Below are 25643 nucleotides of genomic sequence, written 5' to 3' on the forward strand. Positions count from 1 at the left end.
ACCCATCGGCTACGACTACACACAGTAAATGCAGTCCTTTTTCCCCGATCCGACCTAGTCAGGCTAGTTGTATTTAGCTTACCGGAAAGCTTCAACAAAAAATGGACATTCAAATCAAGACCCTAAAATAAGACTGAAACAACTAAAGGACAATTATGGCAAGTATTTTGAGAATCTGACAAAAATAATCCAAGCCTGCACTTGCCTGTCAACTAGAAGGGCATTTCAACACGGAACTGTACAATCTATACATTATATAGACAATTGACATCCGCATCTGAGTGGCCATCACCATTTGAAATAGAGGATGACATCCGCGTTGGAAAAATGAGCCAAAATTCCATGTTTTACTTCGGGCTTTACATGCAATATCTTCATTTTCTACCTGTAGCTCCGGTACGCGGTTTCCTTTGACCTCGGACTCTTTTATTCCACAAAGCATCAGTGATGCAATCAGATATTATTAACCTCGTAACCAGATAGTATCATTGATCTAAATATAGTTAAAGAAAGAGTACCTGCGGGAAGTGCAGAAAAATGTAGGTCTTTGACGTTGCAGGATTATGATTTTCAGCACCTTTACTCCAGTACACACCTGTCAGTTAAAATTCAAGCAATTAGTACCAAATAATGCAAACCCACAATTTTTAAGGCATTCTTTACCTTTCATGAAAATAAATTCAGTATCACGAATGTCTCTGATATTTCCATGCAGGCAAATTATAAAGAGCACTTTTTGGCCTCCTAAAAAATACCATTACAATGATAAACGGTATGCATCCACAATTAAATGATGCGGAAATGTTGGATCAGCGTTGGTTGCATATGCATGAAGAGAAGAAATGTGAATACCGAGTATGCGAATATTGAGCCATCATTGTTAAAAGTACTGCAAGGGATAGGTTGACTGCACCTGGACGTTGCCTGAAAATATCAATGCAACTGTCAGTCTGATACAAGTGACAGTTTTCGGACTGTGTAAAGCCTTTCTTAAATCTTAACACCATATAACTTTCTCCACGTCAGTCTTTCAAGTTTAAACAACCAATCACATCGCTTCATAAATATCTCAATTAATAGAGAATTTTGTATGCTGTATGTAATTGAAATTCCAATCACTAAAGTGACTGGTTGCTTAAAGATTTGAGTTAAGACGTGTCTGGCAATATATCTGCTTCAGTTAGATGGTCAAACGGGACCAAATGAAAAAATGACAACAAGACAGGCCGAAAATGAGCAACACAACTCCCATGCCGGATAGACAGCTAAATGAGTAATATATAGCTTCCCTTAGTTGGTCAAAAAAAACTTTCAACTGTTCAGAACTCAAGTTTTAAATAACCATGTCAGTACAATGCAACGAGGTTCTTACAGGATGGAAGCTCAAGGAGTTCACTGAGTATATCTCGTTGCCCTCTCTATAGCACTTGAAGGTGAAGTTCTTAGCTTGTTGCGCATCATCCAAAGGATGTACTCCAACCCTTCCTTCTATTGAACCAACCTAAGAAGAGTAAAAATCATTATTAACAATCTAATCATTAATCCAAGAATCAAATAGTAGCTAGTTATCATTAGAGCAGAGGAGAGTGTTGAAATATTTTCAAAATAATAAAGAAATTTTTATATTGGTAGTTTCATACCAATGAATACAACTCTTTTCTTACAATTTCTCTTGAACACAATCCTTCACAAAAGGTGTGTTTCTTTTGACAAGAGATGTCTTTCTTTTTAGACACAACCCTTCACCAAAAAGGTGTGTTTCTTTTTGGATACAACATTTTATCAAAAGGTGTGTTATTCTCTATAAATACGCCAAGACATTCAATTAAAATTTAAAAATCATCTCAAAAACTCTCAAACTTGGATTCTATCCTTGCAAAATAGAATTCCAAGCACTTGTTAAACTTCTGTTTTTCTTAATCATTTTTGGGTATTCTTCCTTTGTGTAAAGGCCGAACATCAAACGTTAAATACGTGGTGCTTCATTATATCTTGGAAGTGTATTTGCTGCTATCCTATGCACACCAAAGTGGTGGAGGCAAATAACACTTTAACGAAAGCGTTAATCCGTGCCTTTCTAAATTGTCGAAAATTCTCCAATAGGGAGGACTTCATAATCTGAAAACAAACATATTTTTGCACTACAACAATGAAAAAACATGACCGTGCGGTGTGAGACTGATGAATTCTTGAACTTACTTGAAGACAAGAAAACAAAGGGTTTGAGAATAACTCTCAGTTTTGTATATAATTTTTCTTCTTCTCTAATACTTCATACTAGTCTGGTTCTTATACCCCAGACGTTTACATATCAACCATACTTGTTAAGGAAACTAGAATCAGGAAACTTTAATTCAAGCCTAATTATTAGGCTACATTATTGGTAGTAATATTATGCTTATTAAATAAATAGTTGACTCCAATATCTTCCTTCAATTAAGAAGATCTGCACATCTCTGCTTCTCTGATTGAACTTATAGTATCTTCCACTACTTCCTCTGCTGATGTGGCCGATGCTCCAGCTGGCTTGTCCACGATCAAGTTAGCTTGCATGGCTGTTACATGTCCCTGCTTCTTTTTGAGTTTCAGTCTTCGGCCCCTATTGTATGCATTCTTCAATAATCTCCCCTGATCCTCATCATTCTTCCCTCCTTCAAGAACATACTTGTCCTCAAGTGTGAAGTTGGGAAACTGCACTTTGAACATATCCACGTCCTCCCATGTTGCATCCTCCTCTATTAACGAATCCCATTGGATTAAAACTTCCCACCGTAGGCGGTTTCCTCGCTTGATCCTTCGATACTCCAGGGCCTTGAATGGTGACAGCAACATTCTTCCTTCAGGATCTACCGGCGGTAAGACCGGGGTACTGACCACGCCATCTCCTATCCTTCTTTTGAGTTGGGACACGTGAAATACCGGATGAATTTGAACATCATCTGGCAACTCTAGTTTATATGCGACCTCACCTATCTTCTGTATAATGCGATAAGGTCCGTAGAATCGACTACTTAACTTATAGAGTGCCTTTTGAGATAGTGATTTCTGTCTATGTGGCTGAATCTTCAGGTAAACCCAATCTCCAGGGTTAAACTGCTCATCTCTTCTATGTTGGTCAGCATGGTTTTTCATCCGGTTGTTAGACCTCTCCAAGTTATTCTTGAGGTCCTTGAGCAACTCGTCTCTCTCCACTAATTCTTTATCCACTTCATCATTTGGTGATAACCCCTCTGTATAACTGACCAAAGCTGGTGGTGTACGTCCGTAGAGATACTCGAATGGAGTCCGCTTGGTGGAAGCATGGTACGTAGTGTTGTACCAATATTCTGCCCAAGCTAAAAATTCTTCCCACTTTCGAGGATTCTGATGCGTGAATGCTCGAAGATACTGCTCTAATGATCGATTAGTTACCTCAGTTTGACCGTCCGTCTGAGGGTGGTAAGCTGAACTCATTGATAATTTAGACCCTTGCAACTTAAATAATTCACTCCAAAAATTGCTAATGAAGATTCGGTCACGATCTGTGATAACTGACCTTGGTATACCATGGAGTTTGATTATATTATTCACAAATATATGGGCTACTGATTTGGCTGTATATGGGTGTACCATGGCCACAAAGTGAGCATATTTCGTTAGTCGATCCACCACTACTAATATCCCATCGAACCCATTAGACCGAGGTAGTCCGACAATGAAATCCATGGATATGTCCTCCCACACCCTCTGTGGAACCGGTAATGGTTGGAGAAGACCACTCGGCTTACGTGAATCACTCTTGATCCGTTGACATATATCACACGCAGAGACATGGTGCCGTACCTCTTGCTTCATTCTTGGCCAGTAGAAAATTTGAGCTATCCGCGCCCATGTCCGATAAATCCCTGAATGACCACCTATAGTCGAGTCATGGAAATGCTGTATAATTCTGCTCCGTAGGTCGGCTCCAGTTGGTACCCATACTCGTCCCTTAAAAAGAATTAGTCCCCGCTTCAATTCATAATCTGTCTCCTCCTCAGGTTGTTCCTCTAACTGCCGTTTAATGTCTTGGCCATTTGGACACAGTGGGGTTTGTTCTCTAATCTCATCCCAAATAGGCCAATTGGGACCTGAGATTGCAGTCAGTACCGACCCTTCTTCCCTCCGTGATAGTGCATCCGCCACATGATTCTCTTTGCCAGGACGATAGTGAATTTCAAACTCGTACCCCAACAGTTTCGCTACGAATTTCTGTTGTTCTGGTGTGATGATTCTTTGTTCCAATAAGTGCTTCAAGGGTCGTTGATCGGTGAGAATTTTGAATTTTCGTCCAAGCAAATAGGGCCTCCATAATCGAACCGCCTCGATGATAGCTAACATCTCCTTGGCATACACTGACCACCCTTTTTTCTTCAGCCCGAGGGCTTTACTGAGATAAGCCAAAGGCCTACCATTTTGTGTTAGCACCGCACCGATCCCCATGTCACTTGCATCAGTGTGAACCTCAAATTCCATCTCGAAATCTGGCATAGCAAGGATGGGTGTCTTCGACATAGCCTCTTTGAGGTACTCGAATGCTGTCTCACTCTTCGGGGTCCATTGAAACCCGCCCTTCTTCAACATGTCTGTCAAAGGTTTGGCAATGAGACCATAATGCTCCACGAATTTTCTATAGTACCCGGTTAGTCCGAGAAATCCTCTTAGCATTGATAGATTCTTCGGTTTGGGCCAATTTATCATTGCTTCAATTTTTCGACGGTCCACCTGTACTCCTTGTTGGGAAATAATATGACCGAGATATTCAGTCTCTTCTTGCGCGAATGCACACTTTGAGGGTTTAATGTGAAACCTGTGACAGTTCAAAATACCAAGGACTGTACGTAGATGTGCAATATGATCATCCCAAGTCCGTGAGTAGATAAGAATGTCATCAAAAAATACCAATATGAACTTCCGAAGGAACATACCGAAGATGGAGTTCATTGCAAATTGGAATGTGGATGGGGCATTGCACAGTCCAAACGGCATTACCAGATACTCGTAATGGCCATGATGCGTTCTAAACGCCGTTTTGTGAATATCCTTCTCGTGTACTCGAATCTGGTGATATCCGGCTCGCAAGTCCAATTTAGAAAAAAATTGCGCCCCGCCCAGCTCATCTAACATGTCATCGATGGTTGGAATTGGGAACCTATCCTTGATTGTGGCTTCGTTGAGGGCCCGATAGTCATTGCAAAATCGCCACGTTCCATCCTTCTTTTTGACCAACAACACCGGCGAAGAGAATGGGCTGTTACTAGGCCGTATGAACCCACTCCGAAGCATCTCCGCTACTTGCTTCTCAATCTCATTTTTTTGGAAATGCGCATATCTATAGGGTGCCACATTAACTGGCTTTGCTTCTTCTTTGAGAGGGATTTTATGGTCAAAAGCTCTTGACGGTGGTAGTGATTTTGGTTCCTCCAACACAGAGGCAAATTCCTCTAATAATACTTGTACGTCATCATGCACAACAATTGGGTTTTTGTTTTCTTGGCCGGTTGTTTCTTGTACTGAAAAACACTGCCCTCCTTTTTTGCATAATTTCTCCAAGTTTCGGGCTTGCACTGTTTCTGTTTTCTCCGTTGGTTGCATGGTAAGTTTCACCCACCCATCACCCCAAGCAAATTCCATGGTCATATGGTGGTAATCGGACACCACTCTCCCGAGACTCTCTAACCATTGGACTCCCAATACGATATCCAAGCCTACCAAGGTGAGCACAAACAGATCCACACATATGTATATACCTTGTATCTTAATGGGAACCTTATAGTATACCTCATTAGACGTTAACTGTTCCCCATTTGCTACTCGGACGTTGAAAGGTTCCACCGGTTTAATTGGCAACTGCAACTTCTCTGCCGTGGTAATGCTGATGAAATTGTGTGACGACCCATTATCAATAAGAATAGAAACCTGGTGGTTCTGAATCAGTGCTTGGAACCTCATGGTTCTGGGGCCTCTTACACCTGCTAGAGCATGCATTGAAATCATATGATCATCGGTTTCTTCTCTCCCTTCGAGACTAGAATCTCGCAACTCTTCTTCAGTACCTACTTCATCTTCAGACTCTTTATATGCTCCAATAATGAAAACTTGAGGGACCTTGCACTTGTGCCCCGGTGTAAACTTCTCTTGACAGTTAAAGCACAATCCTTTTTCCCTACGTTTCTGCATCTCCTCCCATGATAGCCTTTTGATCCCCGGTGGAAGAGATCTTGGGGCGATATTAGTGGTGCCGGTGTTTTTTGGATTTGTAGCTTCAGTGGCTGCTGTTGGTCGTCGATATTCACTCTTCATACTCCTCCTTGCGTCGTTTAGATGGTCATCCTCCAAACGGGCGCACTCTATAGCTTTTCTCAATGACCGTGGCCTGCTTGCTTTAACAGCTCTTGCTAGTTCTGGCTTTAGTCCTCCAATAAAGGTGCCAATGAGGGCATTCTCCGGCCATCCGCATACTTGATTTGATAGTCTCTCAAATTCCTTCAAATAATCACGCAGGTCTCCCGTTTGTTTGATTCGGGATAATGCTTCATCATAGTCCACGTAGCCTGTTGGTCCGAATCTTGTAAGTACCTCCTTCTCGAAATCTTTCCACTTAATCTCCTTCTTCTTCTTATGATAGATCCTCTCAATCCATTGCCACCATAAATTAGCCTCCCCTTCTAGATAGAAGGCCGCAAACTGCACCTTGGATGATTGCTCAATATCATGGAACTTAAAAAATTGATTCGCCCTGCTCAGCCATGCGATCGGGTCTTCTCCCTTGAAGGCCGGAAAGTTCATTCTTGCTTTATTGATGGTAGTGTTTTTCTCTTGAAGTTTTGCGGCTGCCGTTCTTTCTCCTTCTTCGGACGATACCTCTTCTTCAGAACTTTGTGTAGATTCTGAATCACTACTTGTGGTTTGCACGCTTCTTTTTGGTTTTGATCTTGATTTTTGATTGCGATTGCCTAACTCCCTCATAATCACCTCCTCGAGTCGCATCATCCGTTGTTGCACATCTAGGATACCCGCTTGTAACTCCATGTTTACGGCTTGGAGATTGGACTCCATCGCGTCAACTCGCTCCTTTAGAGATCCCATTGAGTTCAGCTCTCAACGAGAGCACCAATGATGAATTCTTGAACTTACTTGAAGACAAGAAAACAAAGGGTTTGAGAATAACTCTCAGTTTTGTATATAATTTTTCTTCTTCTCTAATACTTCATACTAGTCTGGTTCTTATACCCCAGACGTTTACATATCAACCATACTTGTTAAGGAAACTAGAATCAGGAAACTTTAATTCAAGCCTAATTATTAGGCTACATTATTGGTAGTAATATTATGCTTATTAAATAAATTGTTGACTCCAATATCTTCCTTCAATTAAGAAGATCTGCACATCTCTGCTTCTCTGATTGAACTTATAGTATCTTCCACTACTTCCTCTGCTGATGTGGCCGATGCTCCAGCTGGCTTGTCCACGATCAAGTTAGCTTGCATGGCTGTTACATGTCCCTGCTTCTTTTTGAGTTTCAGTCTTCGGCCCCTATTGTATGCATTCTTCAATAATCTCCCCTGATCCTCATCAGAGACCAACAGGAATAAAATGAGGGTTTTTTTTTTTTTATGCGCGCCAAATTTCTTATTTTATTAAACAAAGCTTTAATTCACTGAAAGTATAGGAAGCAAAAGATAAAAAGAGAAGAAAAGAAATTACATGGGCAAATGAGAATGAAAACTGAAAGAATTATTTCAACAGATGAAAGGAACAACATAGATTAAGTAGACAAGAGATGCATTAAGATCAGCAACTAATCTCTTTCACACAGCAACCGCCATACATTAGCTCCATGGCCCCAGATTCAGTCTTCCACACATTGCAGAGCATATGACATAGGGACAAGACGAAAAAAAAAAATACTACATCCTAAAACCTAATCCAGCCACAAGTGCCTTTTTTTTTTTTAAGACCCACAAGTCACACACACGTTAAGCCATGCCCAAGGGACATGAAGACCACTACAACGGATGGAAAACTACCCAAATCCCAACCCTTAAGAACAAATTGAGAATTTTAGCAAGTCAAGTGTCAAGATAATATCAATACTTGGTAGAGCTTCTACTTTATACATATATATAGATAAATAGATACATAAAAGACATGCGAAACACGGGGATCTGACTAGTGTTGTATAATACCATTAATATAATATAAGAGCAACCAACAAATTTATACTATTGTATCAATATATTTTGTTGTCTCAACCACATCATCAAAATACCCAAACACATCAATAAAACACATACTTCAATGTATTTTGTTGGTCCCAACAAAACCACACCATTATGGTTGCTCTAATGGACCGCTAGTGAGCAAGTCCATTAAAATGTGGGCCAACTTCTCTCTCTGAAGCCCAAGACTTTAATACTTGTGATTGACGCCGGGTGCGTTTTTCTCTGTTGGGTCCCACACTCTGCGTCTTTTGACGGTTTGACTTTGACCCTGTTAAGTCTTGCCTTGTATTTGACTTTATAGTTTTTTTTTTTTTTTTAAAAAAGAAGTATATTCCCTAATATAATATTCATGTCATGTTGGAGAGTGGAGACTCGGAGGTGCAGGTACTCGGACGACTGCGCCCTCCCAAATCGAAGCTTTGATTGAACCCCAAAATTCGTCTCCTTTTATATTTATCTGCATTTTCTCTGAAGCAACAAGCGGTTTGGATTTCCTTTCGAGTCAACATTGGAAATTGCTCAAAATTTGATAGCGTGAAGAGGGAATCGGTGTTCTAACCGATGACGGAGCGTTGAAATGTTGACGTTTTGATGGTATGAAGAAGATATTGGTGTTTTAGAGAACGATGGAGCGAGCGGTAACGGTTATCTCGGGCTCGACTTTCGTCTGCTCAGTTTTGCTATTTCAATTGATTATTTCGATAGTCGCTGCTAATTCTGAAGGTGTGTACCGGTTTTCACTTCTTTGATTCAATCTCATTTGTTTGGCGTGGACAGTGTGGTATAGAAGCGTTTTGTGGACTTTGTTTTTCCTGTTATTGTTAGGGGATTCAATTTAGGATTATGATGAGTGGAGCTTGTAATTATGGTGGCATATCTGATTTTATGATTTCCTGTTGTAAATAGTAGTACTTGGATTAGAGATTTTTGGCTTAATGTTGATCTCCATGCATTAATTGACCTCATTCATGACACTTATGCGGACAAGTTATTTTCTACAGTGTTATTGATGATTTATGTGGTTGTTATGTCGTGTGATGCAGGCGATGCTTTGAATGCATTAAAAACTAGTTTGGAGGATCCTAAACACATTCTACAGAGTTGGGATGCTACCCTTGTTAATCCCTGCACTTGGTTTCATGTCACATGCAATAGTGAAAATAGTGTCACACGAGTGTAAGCTTTCTCAGTGACTGTTTTGAACTAATCATGCCTTCCATTCTTAGTTTTACTTAAGCATGATAACATTGTGTTGCCATCTTTGTTCACTTAGTGATCTTGGAAATGCATTTCTATCTGGGCAATTGGTTTCGCAGCTTGGTCAGCTTCCAAATTTGCAGTACTTGTAAGTTCTTTATGTGCTGAGGCTTTTCGGATTGTAGTCTTTTGTGGTTCTGATTGGATAATGCTTGTTACTATTTATGGATTGCGTATTCCTTACATGCAAATTTTGATTGAGGTTATCGAATGCTTTCTCCATGTCGAGCTTCCATAGAAGAAGTTGTTGCTCAGCGTTAAATGATAATCCACAACCTCATTTGCTGTAAAAGCAGCTTTGAGAATCTGACGGCCTTGACTAGATGCATTCCGAGTGGGATTGATGATTCATTCCTGTTTGGTTGAACAGATGAAATGAGCATTTAAATATTCAATATGGACATGATAGAGTCCCACATCGGTTAGGAGAGGGGAGGAAGTGCTGTATATAGGTGAGAGGTATTCCCTCTCCTTAGTAACCAAGCTTTTCCCATAGAAGGGCTTGGCCACAATCCCCTTGGGCCTTGGACTGCATGGTATGGGCTAGGCCCAATGGCCTGTGGATGGGTTGGGGCTTGGTTATTGAGTGATGGTCCTCTTGTTCTATCATTGGTATCGGAGCCTTCGTTCCTGCCCTGTGGGGAGCTCTGATATCCATGGGCCTTGTGCCCCTGGCCCTTGGGGCCGCGTCCGCGAAGTGGCCGGCCTTGGTGTTCTGTTATATGGGGCCGAAAGGATAGGGATAGGGAAGGGTCCCGAGTCCTGAGTCTGAGTACCCTGCCATGGCAGGCCAAGGTGCTCGACCAACGTGGACGTTGGTCTTGAAGGGGTGGGTATTGATAGAGTCCCACATCGGTTAGGAGAGGGGAGGAAGTGCTGTATATAGGTGAGAGGTCTTGAAGGGGTGGGTATTGATAGAGTCCCACATCGGTTAGGAGAGGGGAGGAAGTGTTGTATATACTTCCTGCCCTGTGGGGAGCTCTGATATCCATGGGCCTTGTGCCCCTGGCCCTTGGGGCCGCTTCCGCGAAGTGGCCGGCCTTGGTGTTCTGTTATATGGGGCCGAAAGGATAGGGATAGGGAAGGGTCCCGAGTCCTGAGTCTGAGTACCCTGCCATGGCAGGCCAAGGTGCTCGACCAACGTGGACGTTGGTCTTGAAGGGGTGGGTATTGATAGAGTCCCACATCGGTTAGGAGAGGGGAGGAAGTGCTGTATATAGGTGAGAGGTCTTGAAGGGGTGGGTATTGATAGAGTCCCACATCGGTTAGGAGAGGGGAGGAAGTGTTGTATATACTTCCTGCCCTGTGGGGAGCTCTGATATCCATGGGCCTTGTGCCCCTGGCCTTTGGGGCCGCGTCCGCGAAGTGGCCGGCCTTGGTGTTCTGTTATATGGGGCCGAAATGATAGGGATAGGGAAGGGTCCCGAGTCCTGAGTCTGAGTCTGAGTACCCTGCCATGGCAGGCCAAGGTGCTCGACCAACGTGGATGTTGGTCTTGAAGGGGTGGGTATTGATAGAGTCCCACATCGGTTAGGAGAGGGGAGGAAGTGTTGTATATAGGTGAGAGGTCTTGAAGGAGTGGGTATTGATAGAGTCCCACATCGGTTAGGAGAGGGGAGGAAGTGTTGTATATAGGTGAGAGGTATTCCCTCTCCTTAGTAACCAAGCTTTTCCCATAGAAGGGCTTGGCCACAACCCCCCTTGGGCCTTGGACTGCATGGTATGGGCCAGGCCCAATGGCCTGTGGATGGGTTGGGGCTTGGTTATTGAGTGATGGTCCTCTTGTTCTATCAGGACATTTCATTTGTTTTAATAAAAAATTTAGATTTTTATGCCTTGTGTTTCTGTCTTCATAATGTTTCTTTGGCATTGCATGCACTTTGTTAAGAACTAGGTCAGGTGCTCTCCCAGCCACCAGATCCACTTGTAGCCCTTTCCGTGGCGACCCAATCCAATCCCATAATGGGGGTCTTTCACTGGGCTGGGGTCATTATCCGTTCCATCAGATCCACTTGTAGCCCTTTCCGTGGTGACCCAATCCAATCCCATACCTGGACGGAGCCGACGCCCAAGTTGGCTGCACTCAGTGGGGGTCTTTCACTGGGCTGGGGCTTACCTATACCACTATATCCACTAATAGCCCTTTCCATGATGGCTCAGTCCAAGATCCAAACACCCACATGTGCACTGAACCTCTCTGATACCATTGTTAAGAACCAGGCCAGGTGCGCGCCCATACACACATCCAGTAGGCCCATATATTCCTTAACCAACCAACAAGCCTAATAGGCCACTATCTAGAAAACTTGTTGGTTGATTGAGGAAGACATTTGCCCTCCTTATCAATAGATCATAAGTTACCTATCTAAGCAATGTGGGACATTCGTATCACACTTGAATGTGTATAATGGAACCTTCTATGTTTTTTTGAGTGTCGAATGTGCTTCCATTTCTTTTACAATGAAATACTTACTATTTTTATGACAGGCAACTTTATGGCAATAACATAAGTGGAGAAATTCCAGTGGAGCTTGGGGATTTGACAAACTTGGTGAGCTTGGATCTTTACTCGAACAAGTTAGTGGGTACAATTCCACCGACCTTGGCCAGACTTTCGAAACTTCGTTTCCTGTATGGACACATATCTTTAATCTCGCTTTTTTAATCCGTGAACTTATGATGTTTATGCTTTATCTCTCATAATTTCCTTATACTTTTGGTACAATATTTGACGGCCAGAGTCTAAAATAGTAGTAATTACAGCAACACGAGAAAAATGTCTCTTCCCATGGTGGTTAATATTATAAGCTAGTCAATTTATTGCTACTTTGTAATGATAAGCTGGCACTAACAGGCCTGCACTATGTTACTCTGGTGTCTGTTCCCTAATTATTTTCATAATAGGAGTTAGAATTCACAGGCTATTTATTTGGAAGAATTCACAGGCTATAACTTTGAAGAGAGTGTAAATTCAGTTGTCTAGACAACAAAGTTGCAATCAGAGATGTGACACTGTTATATAAGAGTATAATATTTAGCAAAATCCTTTTGGCCATTTGATATTATTATGCATTAGTTATGGGTTTCTAGAATTTAATATCTTTGGTCTAATTTCTGCCCCAAGAAATAATATTCGCTCTGATAGTACAGGCGTCTTAACAACAACAGCTTAACTGGAACTATTCCTTGGTTGTTGACTACTGTTAAGTCGCTGCAAGTCCTGTAAGTGTTTGAATGATGTCTTTGGTACTCCAAGTACAAAATAGATATTCAATTTACAGTTTCATTCAGGTGTGGTATATATCTTTCCTTTAACTTATATTGCCATGCAGGGAACTTTCAAACAACAATCTGACCGGGGATATCCCAGTCAATGGCTCATTTTCACAATTTACTCCCATCAGGTTTTCCTTGAGTGATTTATAATTTTTGCGCTCATTTAGTGGACTAACCTATCAACTTATATTACTGACTGCAGCATTCCTCCTTTGCAGTTTTCAAAATAATCATTTTAACATTATTACAGTTTCTCCCCCTCCTCCGATTGTTCCAACTCCCCCAGCTCCATCTGCTGGTTAGTATACCTTTTGAAATTGAAGAGTTTAAATTTTTGTTACCTGTGAACTAGATCCTGAAAATAGCTAGTGAAGAGCAGATAAAACTGTTTGGGATTAAGGCTTTGATTGATGAGGATGGTTTGCTATGGACAGAAAAATGTAAGAGAGATTTTTTTCTCTTTTGAATGGATAAGGAGAATAAGCTATATTAAGTATGGAAATTTCATGAGTATAATTCTTTCTGTCAAGTTCTTGGAAATTTAGTTGAATAATGGAGTAAAGAGTAGCTATCATGCATTTATTGAAATGAAATTTCAATGATTTGGGTTGAAGTCACAATACAAGCTCCATTGACAAGAATTGGGATTAGGACTTAGGAGACTCCAGCCAATACCTTGACCACTTCTATCGAGCAGTCATGATCTCTATATTTTTTCCTTTAATTTCAGTCAGAATTTTCTTTGCTCTTTCTCTTAAATTTGTTTCATGATTCTTTTCTATTTTTAACATAAATTAGAACCAATATGTGCAAGAAAACAATTGAATGAGTAAACATGTTTAAGAAACAACTATCAGTGGTGGGGTGCCTTTGCAGTTGATGCTTGATATTGTCTTATAGACCAGCCACTTAACATCACAGTACATACGCAAAAATTCAAATTTGGTTTCCTCTGTAGTCTTTACTATGAGATTTTCTGTTCTTTATAGTGACAAGAACGAGTATTTGTAAGCAGTGGAGTTGAATATTAACTGATGCCTTCAGTAAAGGTTTATGTACATGTTATAATTCCCCTGATAGACTCACCTGCTTGTGCTTAGAGCCCCAAACAAAATGGTCCTGGTCAAACCATTGTAATCAATTAAATGGCTAAGTTCTAACTGCATAAAGATGGCCCGGACGTGTTTTTGTCTTCATTTTGGATTGAACTTCTGCAGTGAGAGTTACAACTTATCATGTTACAGAAGATAACCAATAGAACAAAAATTCTGCATTTGGTGCAACGTTGGAAAAAGACTTCAAAAGAAAAGCCACTCAATAAAAGGGAATAGTTATTCCATATGATATTATAAAATATCAGGAACACAAGTTAATTTCTTTCGAAATATCTTTGGCTGCAAACAATTTTATAATGGAAAATATTACTGGTGAATAATAGACACCAAATGAAAATTCGATTGGATTGACACACCTGATAAAATAATATATTTGCAAACTAGTCAAGTTTGGCACCTTTTATTCATAAAATGTCACCTCAAAAGGTAACATTGCCACTGCAACTATTGCGGGGGGAGTTGCTGCCGGTGCTGCTCTACTATTTGCTGCCGGTGCTGCTCTACTATTTGCTGCTCCTGCAATTTCACCTGCTTACCGGCGGCGGATAAAACCACGAGATCATTTTTTTGATGTACCCGGTTAGTATTTTATGGGAAAAAAAGGCCTCAAATGATTTCTGAATGGAATCTAAAATCTGCATTTCTTTGCAGCTGAAGAGGGTCCAGAAGTCCATTTAGGAGAGCTCAAAAGGTTTTCTCTGCGTGAACTACAAGTTGCAACTGATGCTTTTAGCAATAACAACATTCTGCGTATAGGAGGATTTGGTAAAGTCTATAAAGGACGATTAGCTGATGGTTCTCTAGTGGCAGTAAAGAGATTGAAAGAGTGTACTCAGGGTGGGGAGCTGCGGTTCCAAACTGAAGTGGAAATGATCAGCGTGGCTGTGCATCGGAATCTGCTTCGTCTCCATGGCTTTTGCGTGACACCAATGGAACGATTGCTTGTCTATCCCTATATGGCAAATGGAAGTGTAGCATCGTGTTTAAGAGGTATTGCTTGCTAGAAGTAGAATATAAACTCTGCTGATGTGTTTGTTGTATGTGTTCACTAAATTAAGCATGTTTACGCCAATGTCTTCTCTTAATCTGTCTTTGCATTTATATTTCTTGCCACTGGTCAACCCCTTATGGTTTTAGCTTTATATGCTTTGAAAGAGGGTTTCAAGTACAAAGAAAATAAATCATTTTCTTCTTCAATGCAGTTCAATACAAATCCTTATTTCAAAATACATGTTCCGAATTTTCTTTTTATAGTTATGAAATTTGATTATTTTATTTGAGAACGTGGCACCTCTAAGAGGTAGGGCTGCATCGGACCCACCCCTGGAGAAGTTTGTTGTAACTTTGATTTGATGTAATTACTAATTTAGTTCGTGCAGTGCATTATTATAGATCGCCCAGAATCGCAATCCCCACTTGCTTGGCCAGTGCGGAAGCAGATTGCACTTGGAGCTGCAAGAGGGCTTGCTTACTTGCATGATCATTGTGACCCCAAGATTATTCACCGTGATGTAAAAGCTGCAAATATACTACTGGATGAGGAATTTGAAGCCCTTGTTGGAGACTTTGGATTGGCAAAACTCATGGACTACAAAGATACTCATGTTACAACTGATGTACGTGGCACAATTGGGCATATTGCCCCAGAGTACCTCTCAACTGGAAAGTCTTCAGAGAAGACTGATGTTTTCGGGTATGGTGTCATGCTTCTTGAACTGATAACTGGAAAGAGGGCGTTTGATCTTGCACGGCTGGCAAATGACAATGATGCAATGCTACTCGATTGGGTATGTATATCCATATACTCTCTCCCTTTTACACCTCTACATTTTACCCCAACAAGGACAGTAGAGTGTTTTTTTCTTTTTTTTTAAAAAAAAAACTATTTTCAGCCTCTCCACATATTATGTGGGGTAAGGTCTGCATACATCCTGTCTGTCCCCGACCTACTCATTGCGGAAGCCTAGTGCATGGGAGTTTACTTTTTTTTTTCCTTGTGCCCTTAGTTTGGTCGTTTGGGAGTTAGATGGCATGTGAGAGTAAACTAGCTCCTTTTTGTATTCGATAGAGCATGGAATGTGATTCTCTGACTTCTATGGTGTTAAAGTTTGCCTAACTCCTAAGTTTTACCTAAAGCCAAGTGCTTGATCGTTTCATTACCCTACGTTTCTAAATTCCTTGTTCTTTATATATTCAAGTACTTACTGTTCGAGGTTGGCTTAAATACATTACAGCAAAAAATTATGAATTATTAAATATTATCAGAGAAACCAAAAAGAGAAAAGGAAAAGAAAAGGCAATGAAAGAGGGAACATTTGGGACAATGGAAAAAATTGTTTTAGTGATCCTTATGACAATTAAACTGTTCCTCACTCTATCTTGTTCTCTGATTTTCTTTGGCCGACATTGTCTCATTCCTGTTTACAAAATGTTCTCTCGTTCCTGCTATGTTGGGAATGATGTCTCCTGGAATACTTTTTCTTAGAATTGTTTCTTTGTGTAAATTAAGGAACTTCTTGTCCTATCTTAGGTCTCAAAGGCTTTCTGTGATAATGGTAGGGTTGGGTTTACCAATTTCATGGTTGCTGACAGTAAATGAAGGAAAGTAATTAGCACGCATTTGGGTAGCTTGGTTGGAGCATATTATAGTATTTATTTCATAATAGCTCATATTGGTTTTTAGAGCACTAATCTGTTTCACATACCAAAAAATTGGTAAACTTGTAAAGTTCCCCTCTACAAATACTTGCAATCTGGATACTGGCTTGTTAAATTGTGTTTTGTAAAATTTGACCTTTGGTCTCCTGATTATTCTTTCCTCTCTGGCTTATCTTGTGGATTCAGGTGAAAGGTCTTTTAAAAGATAAGAAATTGGAGATACTGGTTGATGCGGACATGCAGGGCAATTACATTGACGAAGAAGTGGAACAGCTGATCCAGGTGGCTCTTCTGTGCACGCAAGATTCCCCAATGAAACGACCTAAGATGTCAGAGGTAGTAAGAATGCTTGAAGGTGATGGTTTGGCTGAGAAATGGGAGGAATGGCAGAAAGCGGATATGTCTCGTGAGGAATTTACTCATCCCGACCTACCAAATGCGCCTTGGCTCGTGGATTCCACATCGAACATCCCTCCGGATGAACTGTCTGGTCCTAGATGATCCTTCCCTTTCACCTTATGAACGTCTTTTCAAGATCAATTAGGTATATTCTTACACATCTGTGCACGTAGTCCTTTTCTTTCTCCATTTGTTTTCCTTTTTCGTCACTCTCTCTCGTCGGGGATGGGTTGACGTGTAGTTTATATTACATATTGGAGTCAGTCACTTGATATCCATAGCTGCATTTCTTATAGAGGGTTGCCCACTGGCATTTGCAAACCTCTTGTGCTTGTTAACAGGAAAGGAAAGTCCTTTTATGTATCACAAGAATTATTGAATGCTATTAAATTAATAAATATGTTCATATTTCTGGTCCACGACCTTGATTAAGGGCATATGACCTTCAAATATTCAATGATTTCACTATCTCCATGCAGAAGTTAAGGTCAATTGTTTTGGACCAAAACCCTGCTATGGTACAAACTATACGCTAGTGGTAATGAGAGGCATGAACTGGTTTTTCTTCGTAAGCACACTAGTCTTATACCTGCATGTTGGTGTTCTATTGTTTAGGAAATGCATACGACAATTATTCATGCAAGTGTGGGGTCGACGACAACAGCATAAAGATATTGGATGCTAACACCATGAATCTCCCAAGAGGCACAGAGGAGAGACCTCTTTTTTCAGTCCTTTTTCCTGATCCGACGTAGTCAGGCTGGTTCTATTTAGCTTACCAGAAAGCTTCAACTGAAAATGGATTTTCAAATCAAGACTCTAAAATAAGACTAAAACAACTAAAGGACTATTATGGCAACTGGCAAGTATCAAAAATAATCCAAGCCTGCACTTGCCTGTCAACTAGAAGAGCATTTCAACACAGAACTGTACAATCTATACATTATATAGACAATTGACATCCGCATCTGAGTGGCCATCGCCGTTTGAAATAGAGGATGACATCCGCTTTGGAAAAATGAGCCAAAATTCCATGTTTTGCTTCGGGCTTTACATGGTTGTGCAGCAATATCTTCATTTTCTACCTGTAGCTCCGGTTCGCGGTTTCCCTTTGACCTCGGACTCCTTTATTCCACAAAGCATCAGTGATGCAATCAGAGATTATTAACCACGTAACCAGATAGTATCATTGATTCATTGATCTAAATATAGTTAAAGAAAGAGTACCTGTGGGAAGTGCAGAAAAATGTAGGTCTTTGACGTTGCAGGATTATGATTTTCAGCACCTTTACTCCAGTCATAACACACCTGACAGTTAAAATTCAAGCAATTAGTACCAAATAATGCAAACCCGCAATTTTTAAGGCATTATTTACCTTTCATGAAACTAAATTCAGTATTAGGAATGTCTCTGATATTTCCATGCATGCAAATTATAGAGAGCAGTCTCGTGCAATATGCAGCGAAAATATTTTTCAATCAGGAAATTAACAAGTATATACTGAAGGAAGTTAACCCACTTGATTGGCGATAATTACTATTCACCACAATGCAGGAACTTTAGTTATTAGTAGAATCTCAGCACCAGGGTATGGCAGGTGCTATAGTTATCTCATCAAACCAACAGGAGCGCTTTTTGGCCTCAACAAAATTCCATTACAATGATAAACGGTATGCATCAACAATTAAATGATGCGGAAATGTTGGATCAGCGTTCGTTGCATATGCATGAAGAGAAGAAAATGTGAATACCGAGTATGCGAATATTGAGCCATCATTGTTAAAAGTACTGCAAGGGATAGGTTGATTGCACCTGGACGTTGCCTGAAAATATCAATGCAACTGTCAGTATGATACAAGTGACAGTTTTCGAATTGTGTAAAGCCTTTTTTAAATCTTAACACCATATAACTTTCTCCACTTCAGTCTTTCAAGTTTAAACAACCAATAACATCGCTTCATAAATATCCCAATTAATAGAGAATTTTGTGTGCTGTATGTAATTGAAATTTCGATCACTAAAGTGACTGGTTGCTTAAAGATTTGAGTTAAGACGTGTCTGGCAATATATCTGCTTCAGTTAGATGGTCAAACGGGACCAAATGAAAAAATGAGAACAAGACAAGCCGAAAATGAATAACACGAGAAACATCGAAAATATGAATGCCCAATTAAGATTGGTAGGTATCACTAACATGCACAACCACATGAGTATTTGATAGCTAAAGACCCTTCAATAGGATGATAACCTCTCGGATAAGAAATTATTCAAATGACTTAACTCCCATGCCTGATAGACAGCTAAATGAGTAATAGCTTCCCTTAGTTGGTCAAAGGAAATATTCTTCATGGAGTTATTCGAGATCAAATCCCGTTTTACTACTTGAACCTCTGAGATTTATAGCAGCCTCATATTTTTTTATCCCCTTTAATACTATGAACTAGCATTTTTCAACTAGCGCACCCAAAAGCCTAAACAGTATTTTACCAACTTTCTTAACAAACATTATCTGCTTAATGTTTAATGTCCTTTTTTTTGTCCTACTATACCTTCCCTTGCCATCTAACCATCTTTTGTGAAGACAAATACATGGCTCGACCAACTCGATTGATTTATTCTACCAGGCTTGCAGCCTAATGGTCGTGCTTATTATTATGAGATGAACATGTCCCCACAAATTACTAGCATGTATGACTGACACCTTCTAAGTAAATGTTAACCGTATGAGCTATATACAATCACATTATTGAGGTACAATGATTGAGCCCCAATTGACCAACAACCATTAAGGATCATCAGATTCTACCATGTGTAATTTTTTCAAAGGTAGCTCACTTTATTTTGTGTGACCATGAGGGTTGGGGGGGTGGAAAAGCAAACATTGCATTAGTCAACAGACCAAAAGAATACACTGAACAAGTGTGTGTGTGTGAGAGAGAGATTATGTTACAACAGTCAATAAACTAGAATCCTTTAAAAAATAATAAATATTGAAATTAAAGCAAACCTTTAGTCTCTGTTTACTGTCCTTGTCCCAAAAATTAAATGCACCATCAGATCCGGCAGTTGCGAATGTGTGATGAATCTAAAACAACAAAAAGGCCAATAAGCTTTTGAGGTGATGAGCCACATTTTCCAATGACAATAGAAATAGCAACTCTTGGACCAAGATCTCCAATAAATTAAACTGAAAAGTGAAAACATACAAGATTTCAAAAATAATTGGACATTCCCCAGTATAGCTGACAGTAAATGAGGGTGCATTTCAAGAAAAAGTGTAAACAATTTATTACTAATTGTGATAATGATTCCAACACAAAGTGAATAATTGTTCGAACAATAACTATAATAGTAGCTGAGCTAAATCCAAGTTGTAAATACAGAAATAATTAGTGTTGTACATTTTACGGAAATCAAGAGGATTTCAATGAAATGTTTGAACTTGGAACCCAACAACTGACTTTATGAGTGGTCTAACTAGCTAGAATATTATAAAATTAACCCTTAGGAGGAATGGAGAGAGAATATAAACCCAGTTCAAAATGTTACCAAAGGGTCCATGATTGGTAAGGTAAATCTCAAGTTAAGATTCTCAACTCCTTTGGCCTTCTGCACATGACATGATTACCATAAGTAACTTCCAGGTAATACTTAGGGAAATAACAAGGATGACACGACATTTCTCGCACCCATTCAGCCATTCTTCCTCCAAACAACTGAACTACCCATGGATGAAAAATTGGGCAAGACTAGGACCGATCACACAGCAGTTCACAAATAACCGCTAGCAATAAGGGCAAAAAAAAATTTCAACTGTTCAGAACTCAAGTTTTAAATAACCATGTCAGTACAATACAACGAGATTCTTACAGGATGGAAGTTCAAGGAGTTCACTGAGTATATCTCATTGCCCTCTCTATGGCACTTGAAGGTGAAGTTCTTAGTTTGTTGCGCATCATCCAAATGATGTACTCCAACCCTTCCTTCTATTGAACCAACCTAAGAAGAGTAAAAATCATTATTAACAATATAATCATTTAATCCAGGAATCAAAGAGTAGTTATCATTAAAGCAGAGGGGAGGACTTCATAATCTGAAAACAAGTATATTTTTGCACTACAACAATGAAAAAACATGACCATGCGGTGTGAGACAAACAAGAATAAAATGAGGTTTTTTTTATGCGCGCCAAATTTCTTATTTATTAAACAAAGCTTTAATTCACTGAAGTATAGGAAGCAAAAGATAAAAAGAGAAGAAAAGAAATTACATGGGCAAATGAGAATGAAAACTGAAAGAATTATTTGAACAGATGAAAGGAACAACATGAATTAAGTAGACAAGAGATGCATTAAGATCAGCAACTAATCTCTTTCACACAGCAAGCGCCATACATTAGCTTCATGGCCCCAGATTCAGTCTTCCACACATTGCAGAGCATATGACATAGGGTCACAACAAAAAAAAATACTACATCCTAAAACCTAATCCAGCCACAAGTTTTTATGCGAGCGTACACTTGTTTTAATTATGCATTATGGAGTCACGAATAACACGAAAAAAAAAGCTATCTATTGTGAGTACTGGACTGAAGACACATTACAGCAAAGTTTCAGACATCATGGACAGACCTTGCTCCAGAAAATCCTAGGGCACCCTTGCCCCAGAAAGGTAACAACAATTCCATCAGTTACCTAATTCTCAGCAAGAACATCTGGTACATCACTCTGGCAGCATTCACATTAATAAGCCTAAATAAATTGCACACACTCCTCACACCATGGAAACCAACTCGAAATGTTTTTGCTTGAAAATTTTTGTACCCAAAGTCCCATACTGACCAAACTGTGTTGAGAAAAGGTAAAAGAAAGGAATTGGGGAGATAATCTAAAATAAGACACAAAAGGGAAAGAAACAATTACAGAAAATACTCACCAAGAAACCTTGTTGATCAGGAAAGGCAGCAACACATCTCGTCTGATACTTGAGAGGTGAAATGATTCTCTTGAACTCAGTCTGTTTGTTTTTGAGCAATGATTAGAATTTACAGTAAAAAAGTGGTGCTACATCAGCCTCTTTAGATATAAAAAAACAGCTAAATACTTTATATGTGCACAAGGATAAATCACCTTTTGATACCCCCCAAAAAGATGCAATAAAGCAAATTGTGACATAAGAAAAGTGCACTTGTTCATATACGGTATACCATAAAGAAGGGATAGTTCTCTGATCATACAATTAAATTTTGCCTGAAGGATGCATTTTGGGTTGTAACAAATACATTATGTATGCAAAAAAGATTCTATACGACGGGAGAACCATCATCAAAAAGTTGTAGAAAACCATAAATGCCTAATCATGAACTTAGTTGTGAAGGTTATTCACCGCAAAAAAAAAGGCATAAAACAAAGACCACAAGCCTTGTCATATGCTATAAAGTAGAGAGGAAGAAATGGACCGACAGATAGCCATAGTGATAGCTTTAAAGTCCAACAGAGAGGAATTCATGTAAATATCCTTTTAAATGTTTAAATAAGCACTGAAAATAATGTAATGAGAAGCTGTGCACTGCCACGTTTTCAAAGTGAATTCTCAAAGCCCAAGGGGGGAATGGAATAGCAGCTCAGCGTATTATGCAGTGTAATAATCCAAGGTCTGCCAGTATGATTCCGACTAGGTGGTTTTCTGGTGAAGCCATGAGTAAGATATTACTAAAATCTATATATACATATTTTTATTTGCCGAGTCCCCCTGCACCTGCATCCTGATTCTTTGAGAATTACGAATCCCTATGTCATAGCACCCGCATCCGACTCGGTGCTACCTAGGATTGTGTTAACTCCTAAAGCCTCTGGATCATACAACTTACACTCACATTTTTTGAATGGTATTACATTAACAGTTCAACATTTACAATCGAATCGTCGGATGGATTAGAAAATAACAAGTGAAAAGAAAGAGTTCAGGACCTCAGGGGCCAAAAAACTTTACCTGAGGGTTCTGTAAGTTGAAAACAACCACATTTCTATCAGCTGTACCAGCAACCATTAGTGGATATCTGACTGTTAGTGCATAGCATCGCTCTGGGAGTAGTTGTGTGTGCACAGGGTTTGGCTGCCTTGTGTCCCAGTACCTGAAAATGGGTAACAAAGATTCTCCTAAACATGGGGAGAATTACAAATGATAAATCAGGCAAGCAGAAAACTGTTAAATGTAAATGTGCATGTGCATGAAATATCTGATATTGCAGAAGGCTAAAACCTGGGTAGAATAGCATGTTCCTGTGTATCAAATTAGGCCCTAGATGAAAAAGATACACATAATGCTTTTAATAGATCCATGAAATCGCAGTCGTTGGGAGTAGGACTAGCATCTACTCCCAGCAATTCAGAATATAAAACATGAATAAGAACCTTTTGCAAATAATTCACATTTTTGCATTGTCATTTTTTGTTACCACAATGTAGTGAGAGATGGCTTTCTCAAGCATCTACGGCAAATCTCAATCTTTTTAGGATTAATTAGACAATGGCATCTAAAAAGCAACAAGGCAACCGTAATCTAGATAGAATTACTTCAAAGTCTTGTCCCAGCTTCCGGAGACCAAGAGGTTCATCTCAGGGATCCAAGCAATTTCTTTGACTGGTGCATCATGCATACCAATTGTCATTGGCTGGCCACCAGATAGCAAAGGCCACATCTTAACTTGCTTGTCGCACCCACCAGAAAAGACAGTTGTTCCATCATCCTTCCAAGTCGAGCACAAGACCTGGAGTAAATACATGTTAACGGATAATTTAATGAGAGAACAGCTCAGTTTAACACAGTACGAAAAAATTAGAAAAGAAAAGTATAATGCTTGGGTTTCCAAACATCAAAACAAATATGTTCCCTAATAAACAGTTTATCCATCATCTTTCCAAGTGGAGCAAAGGACCCGGTGTAAATATGTAAGGTAGCTAATTAACTAAGAGAACTCGGTTTAATCAGATACAAGAAGATTAGAGGAAAAAGCATGATTCGTAGATTTCCGAACTTTAAAACTTATGTATCCTACTAAATCAGAAATGCTTCCAGATCTAGCCGTGGCTTCAATCTCTATCTTAGGTTGAAAGAAAGAAAGAAGAAATAATAAAAAGGCATGTAGAAACTGCAAGGATACTCCCAAGTTGTCCAATAGAAGCACCCATGTATTTTTTTTTTTTTTGGAATGTAATCCATAGGAAAAGATGAAGGTGACTTCATAAATGAGATTGCTAAAAGGGGCATTAATGAGATTAAAAAAAAAAAAAAAAAGGGACACATCACAAGTATTCAACGTCTCGGAACAATTACACTCATAAAAAAAGAAAGATGTAAATGACAACACAAATACACGTTAAATACTTAAATTAGACAAACTCTTAACTCCAAAGGACGTATGTAACTCATGTAAGATTTTTTATTTAGCTATTTTATCATATGCTTCAAAAATGAAAAGAAGGCGCCAACTTGATAAGTAGATCTTCACGCCAAGTTTGAACATATCTCTGGACCACCTCACAGATCCCAAATTTGTAATTACCATGTGCAACCTCCTAGATTATATCCATCCATGTAAAACAAAGCTAGTCAATGATGACTTGGCACTAATCTCATACAGATGGCTTATGTTCTTCTCTTTGGCAAAATATCAAGCTGAAGGTTATCATGAGGGTACTCACGTTTGAAAAATAAGTGATATCTGCTGCAAACATGGCAGACCAAGTACATGATTCCACGTAACTGAGCACATCATCCATCAAGGAAATTAAGACTGTGCTTATGGTGTTATCTCCAAACAAAATTGAGTAGCCATTGTTGTTCTATAACGATTAGTGCTATCTATCGCATCAAATAATGTTTGTCTTAGATGAACAACTCAATTCCCATTGTTTCCAATATTTCATTATACAAAACCAAAGTCCAGTGATATCCCTAACACAGTGTCCTCAATTAATCAAAATAGTGCAAGGACTGACGAGAACTTACAGGCTGGTCATGCGAAACTGATGCTTTGGGCACGCTACCAACATTTAATCCACTGTGCACTATCTCCCAGCACCGCACCTGTTACATTTTAATTCATAAGTCAATAGTATCATCCGTAGGAGAAACTTAACCAATGAAAGCAAAAACCGAATATAAGAACACCAACAAAAACCGTGCCGTTTGTTTGCCGAGAAAACATGGGGGGGGGGAAGTTGTCCGAGTCGCGTGTATTAATTCGTTTCGAAACATTTTCAGAGCGACCAAACGGAACTTAGAGAATTTATACAAACGAACCTGGTTATCCCAAGAAGTGGCGACGAGAATATTGGACTTAGGACTGAAGCTGAGGCTTGAAACAGAGTCGTTAGGAGGTTGAGACACCTGCATAAAATCAATTAGTCGATCAACGCAGCATATGCAGCTAAATCGAAACTAAAAATATATGAAAACAAAGTTTGAAGTACCTCAAACGACTTGTTTGGATTTGGATTACCAGAACTGGTGCTCGCGAAAGCAGACATTGTTGCTGCTCGAATAGTCGAGAATTCCCGACTAGAGAAGGGAGAGAAACAGAGCGAGTTTTGGCGTTCAAAAGACGCCGCAGGCGAAAATGACGATTTAGGGCATTAAGAAGTCTACAGGAAACTTGAAGTTCTGAAATGTGTTTAAGAAATTTCGAACCA

At 39.6% G+C, this 25643-nt stretch overlaps 2 protein-coding genes across 4 annotated transcripts; one reads left to right on the plus strand and one right to left on the minus strand.

Annotated features, from left to right (window-relative positions):
* The first annotated feature begins 8591 nt into the window (after positions 1-8591).
* Positions 8592-17824, plus strand: LOC119983869 (BRASSINOSTEROID INSENSITIVE 1-associated receptor kinase 1-like). Of its 3 annotated transcripts, XM_038827601.1 has the most exons (12): positions 8592-8967; positions 9288-9420; positions 9518-9589; positions 11989-12132; positions 12652-12723; positions 12834-12905; positions 12996-13075; positions 14319-14471; positions 14544-14882; positions 15285-15679; positions 16737-17094; positions 17565-17824. In XM_038827601.1, exons 1-11 carry the CDS (start codon positions 8871-8873, stop codon positions 17049-17051), a joined length of 1872 nt encoding a protein of 623 aa, XP_038683529.1. In that variant the 5' UTR covers positions 8592-8870; the 3' UTR covers positions 17052-17094; positions 17565-17824. The 3 variants fall into 3 exon arrangements, with proteins under 3 accessions (XP_038683529.1, XP_038683528.1, XP_038683530.1); XM_038827600.1 differs by lacking the exon at positions 17565-17824 and having other exon boundaries at positions 16737-17399; XM_038827602.1 differs by lacking the exons at positions 12652-12723; positions 17565-17824 and having other exon boundaries at positions 16737-17399.
* Positions 17825-17846: 22 nt separating this feature from the next.
* On the minus strand, positions 17847-25632 carry LOC119983876 (protein RAE1-like). Its single transcript, XM_038827607.1, has 11 exons — positions 25425-25632; positions 25255-25341; positions 24961-25038; positions 23526-23719; positions 22942-23083; positions 21886-21966; positions 20821-20949; positions 19958-20035; positions 18702-18773; positions 18177-18257; positions 17847-18074 (listed from the first exon to the last, which is right to left on the minus strand). Exons 1-11 carry the CDS (start codon positions 25479-25481, stop codon positions 18024-18026), a joined length of 1050 nt encoding a protein of 349 aa, XP_038683535.1. The 5' UTR covers positions 25482-25632; the 3' UTR covers positions 17847-18023.
* Between the last annotated feature and the right edge of the window lie 11 nt (positions 25633-25643).

The sequence above is a fragment of the Tripterygium wilfordii genome, chromosome 18 (genome assembly GCF_013401445.1).
Source record: "Tripterygium wilfordii isolate XIE 37 chromosome 18, ASM1340144v1, whole genome shotgun sequence".
Classification (NCBI taxonomy): domain Eukaryota; kingdom Viridiplantae; phylum Streptophyta; class Magnoliopsida; order Celastrales; family Celastraceae; genus Tripterygium; species Tripterygium wilfordii.